General features: G+C 55.9%; 1 protein-coding gene across 1 annotated transcript; it reads right to left on the bottom strand.

Annotated features, from left to right (window-relative positions):
- Window positions 1-1,395: 1,395 nt before the first annotated feature.
- TMEM270 (transmembrane protein 270) lies at window positions 1,396-4,257 on the bottom strand. Its single transcript, XM_004587202.2, has 3 exons — window positions 4,132-4,257; window positions 1,788-2,192; window positions 1,396-1,700 (listed from the first exon to the last, which is right to left on the bottom strand). Exons 1-3 carry the CDS (start codon window positions 4,201-4,203, stop codon window positions 1,413-1,415), a joined length of 765 nt encoding a protein of 254 aa, XP_004587259.2. The 5' UTR covers window positions 4,204-4,257; the 3' UTR covers window positions 1,396-1,412.
- Between the last annotated feature and the right edge of the window lie 451 nt (window positions 4,258-4,708).

Genomic DNA, 4,708 nt, shown 5'->3' with positions numbered 1-4,708 from the left:
CATCCCCACTCACAGGTAAAGGGAGTGTGGAGATGTTGGCTAAGCTTCCCCGCACTCCAGCAATGGGGATGGACAGAGGCTGGGTGAGTGGGTGGGTGTGTGGATGGATGGATGGATGGATGAGTGGATGAATAAATTTATGGGTAGGTGGGTGGATTTGTGGGTGATGGAGGTAGTGAGAGAGGGAGGGATGGTACGAGTGAGTGAATGAAAGATGGATGGGTGGCTGAATGTGGACTGGTTATTTGCAGCCTGGTTCAGGAGGAGTAAATACTTCTCAAAGCAACCATCTAAATCTCTGAAATGTGAGGTCAGGGCACCCCCCAGAGGCCAGAGCCCCTAACTGCCTGCCTGTCCTCCCCACCAAAGGCACTGGGTACCAGCTTATGCTGAAAAACCCAGGGCCCTGGATCCACAGCAGAGTCCCAAACACAGATGGGGAGACCCGCATGTCCCTGCCCAGTGTGTATCGGTAACCTCAGCCAAGTGCAGCTTTTTCTTTCCAAGGAAGTGTTCATCAGATCCAATGCTTGAGCTGCTGGAAGATTCAAACGAAACTGCGAAGTGTCCAAGATGATTGACATCAGACCCAGGAAAGCTGCTTGTAGGAGGAGGCTTTCCTTCCACAGACCACTCCACCCCATGCATCCCAGGCACACACACACCTGCAGAGAGTTCCTCCAACCAAAGAGGAAAGACACAAGAGGCGAGCCCAGCATGATAGTTCAATGGCTAAATCCTCTCCTTGCAAGCGGCAGGATCCCATATGGGCTCAGGCTCGTGTCCCGACAGCCCTGCTTCCCATCCAGCTCTCTGCTTGTGGCCTAGGAAAGCAGTAGAGGATAGCCCAAAGCTTTGCACCCGTGTGAGAGACCGGAAGAAGCTCCTGGCTCCCGGCTTCAGATGGGCTCAGCTCAAGCCGTTGTGGCTGCTTGGGGAATGAATCATCAGACAGAAGATCTTCCTCTCTGTCTCTCCTCCTCTCTGTATATCTTCCTTTCCAATAAAAAATAAATAAATTGGGCCCGGCGCGATAGCGTAGTGATTAAGGTCCTCGGCTTGCACTCCCAGGATCCCATAAGGGCTCCGGTTCTAATCCCGGCAGCCCTGCTTCCCATCCAGCTCCCTCCCTGTGGCCTGGGAAAGCAGTTGAGAATGGCCCAAAGCTTTGGGACCCTGCACCCATGTGGGAGACTTGGAGGAAGTTCCTGACTCCTGGTTTTGGATTGGCAGCCACTTGAGGAGTGAATCATCGGACGGAAGATCTTCCTCTCTGTCTCTCCTCCTCTCTGTATATCTGCCTTTCCAATAAAAATAAGTAAATAAAAAAAAAAAAAAGAGTGAGAGAGCGAGTGAGGCAGGGACAGGGGGTTCATGCCAAGGCAGGCCGGGAAAGCCAGGTGGGGACACGTTTATTCTCCAGGGGGCCCAGGCTCTGACAGAACAGGCCCTGTCTCAGGGGTCAAGGTCTTATGAAGTGGGGACTCCAACAGGGTCCTGGGAGCCGCCTGCGGCTCCATCTCCTGGGCCTGGGCCAGCTGGGCAGTGTGCTCAAAGGCAGCCTGCAGCAGGTGGGAGGCGAGGCAGGTGATCCAGGTGATGAGATAAGCCAGGTGCCAGGAGGCCAGTGCGGCTGTGGTCTCTGCCCAGCAGGACAGTCGGCTCCGCAGTTCCAGCACCGTGTGGTTCTTCAACAACACCTGGGGATGAACAAGAGCTGCCACAACTGGTACCTGCCAAGGCTGATGGCTCCCACCACCCCCAACCCACACCCCAAGCCTACCCACCTGGCTGGGCAGCCAGCCCTGACTACAGCGATGAGCCTTCTGGAACAATCTCCAGGTCAGCAGCGCCAGCAGCAAGGTCACGAGCATTAGGCTGTGCAGACATGACAGCAACAGCTCCCCACAGCTGGCCGCCGACAGGCCCAGCCGCTGCAAAGTCAACCCCACAGTCCTGGCACAGCCCAGCATGGCTGCCCACACCAGCCTGGGACCCCGCAGCAGCAGCCACACGGGGACCCACGTCAGGGTCACCCCAGCATGCAGAGCCTGGCCCAGGGCTCCCAGTAGGCTGTGGGCTGGCCTGCCACTGTCCCCACGGGCCTCCTGGACCAGCCCCGTCACCCAGTGATTGAAGAGAAGGATCTTGAGCAGCAAGAAATTGTACAGGTGCACCCGGTTCTGGGTGAGCTGCAGGGCAGAAGAGGAGGCTGGAGTTAGCCACCTAGGACAGGAACCCAAGGTGCACTGTCGCCCGGGGGCGGGGAGGGGGGTTGGAACAGGACAGGGAGGCTACTAGGCCACCTTAGTTAGCTCTCACACCCACCCAAGGGTGATCTGAGTGCACTGTTAAGGAGTGCTTCTGAGCAGGGTGCTCAAGAGGTCTCATGTAGTTGACTTCCTGTTTGTCGGATGTTGGTGATTATCCACAGCACTGTAGACTAAAGGGGTCCATCCCCTTCATCCCCTCCATCACCATCACCACCATCATCACCACCATCACCATCATCACTATCGTCATCACCATCATTACCATCATCATCACCACCATCATCACCATCGTCATCATCATTGTGGTCATTGGAGAAGAGGTAGCTACCCCACCCTCCTGTTGCAGAATTTGAACCCAGCTGAGCTGCCTTCTCCCAAGCTCCTTGGCTCCCCTTGAGACCATGAGGGCAGAGGTATATGACAGGAGTAGATGCATTGCTAGAACACATGACAGACCCACTGAGGAAGGCATGAGAAGGGGAGAGGCCCAAGCTGGCTTCTGGGTCTGTGGTTCGTGTGGCAGGTCGGTCGGTGGTATGCCCCAGTCAGGGCGTGCTCAGCAGTGGGACGGGGGACAGCTGAGATAGGGTGAAAAGCTGGAGTTAAGAAAGCTTAACCCCTCAGCACAGCCCTGAGGCTGCCCACCACCACAGATCACCACCACCTCTTTCCCCAGCCTCATGGATTGTGTCCTAGGGGCTCTCGGGGTGTGGGCAGCTACCTACAGGTGCCTGCGTGCCTGGTTCTTGGGCTGGATTAGGCCAGAGGATGAAGTTTTTCAGGAAGCTGTGTAGAAAGGAGACTGAGGTCCATGGAGAAAATAAATCAGATCTTCCCACACACACACCCCACCCCCACCGCTGTGGCACTGCAGGCAAATCTGCCTTCTGTAGCACCAACATCTCGGATGGACACCACTTCCGGTCCCAGAGTGGTACTTGGCCCAGGCCTATGCAGTCCAACGTGTGCCTTGGCAGGCAACAGAGGACGGCTCCAGCACGTTGGTCCCCACTGCTCACAGGGGTGGCCTGATGGCACGGCGGGCTCCTAGCTGTGTCCTAGCCCAACACTGGCTGTTGCAAGCCAGTAAACCAGAGAATGGGTGAACCTCTCTCTGATTGTCTTGCAAATAAAGTAAAAATAAATACATTTTTTAAAAATAGAGCATACGGGGCTCGGCGTGGTAACCTAGTGACTAAAATCCTTGCTTTGAATGTGCTTGGATCCCACATGGGTGCCGGTTCTAATCCCGGCAGCTCCACTCCCCATCCAGCTCCCTGCAGCGTGGCCTGGGAAAGCAGTTGAAGGTGGTCCAAAGCCTTGGGACCCTGCACCTGTGTGGGAGACCGGAAAGAGGCTCCTGGATCCTGGCTTCGGATCAGCCCAGCTCCAGCAATTGCAGCCACTTGGGGAGTAAATCATCAGACAGAAGATCTTCCTCTCCGTCTCTCCTCCTTTCTGTATATCTGACTTTGCGATAAAAATAATCTTTTTTTAAAAAATAAAATAAATCACACAGGTGTGTGGACACCTCTCTTTTCTGACCACAGAAAGCAGGAAGGGGGGACAGGGCTGACCCAGGGACCACCACTAACTCAGCCCATAAGTGATTGCGGGTTGGACATGTGGCCCCAGCCATTAGCACTTGAATATATTTTTTTAAAGATGGGGTAGGAAAGGCACATGCGAGCCCCCCTCCACCCCACTGGGTAGGGAAAGTCCTAGCTCTGGGCTTGGTACTTCCAGAAGCACTCAGAAGGTCACCCAGTTCCAAGGGGCAGGCATAGGAGAGACTCCAAGTAGCCAGGAAAGACTGGTGGGCATGGACCCCACCCATACCCCCAATGCCCCTGCTCACCAGTGCTGACAGCCGCAGGGCCTGCAGCAGCACCCCCAGAAGGCTGGGTCTCCCCGGGGGGGCGGCCTCCATGTCTGGCCTTCCCCCCCTCACCTCCTCTGCCTGGGAGAGACAAGGAGGATGACCTCACAGATGCTCACAGGGTGGGGGGTTCAAGTTACCATGGGGACCCCATCGCTACAAGAGATGCCCCTTTGGCCAGCTCCTCTCATGGGTGTCTCACTCTCGCTCTCTGCCCATAAAACCTACAGAAAGCAGACAGTGGAAGGACAGTGGTCAGAGGTCAAGCACCCTCCTCAGAGGGCAGGGGACAGGATGTCTGGGGAGCTGCCCACTAAGGCAGGGTAGGGAAGAGGTGCCTGTTGTTTGCTCAGATGGTGGCAATCAAAACTGGTTTTGGGAGCTTGTTCCTTGGCCTGTCCCCCTTCCCTCCTTGGGCTTATCCCTACCACCACCCCTGGCCACCACTTAGAATCCTTGTCCCCAAGTTTCCACTGTCACTGAGACCAAATGCATGGTTCCAGGCACTGGGGTCCTCATGGTCGTTAAGGGCAACCCCTTTAGGTCTGCTGCCCTC

Source organism: Ochotona princeps, chromosome 24 (genome assembly GCF_030435755.1).
Source record: "Ochotona princeps isolate mOchPri1 chromosome 24, mOchPri1.hap1, whole genome shotgun sequence".
Taxonomy (NCBI): domain Eukaryota; kingdom Metazoa; phylum Chordata; class Mammalia; order Lagomorpha; family Ochotonidae; genus Ochotona; species Ochotona princeps.
Note: the sequence above shows the minus strand (reverse complement) of the source record. Positions and strands in the feature narration are given on the sequence as shown.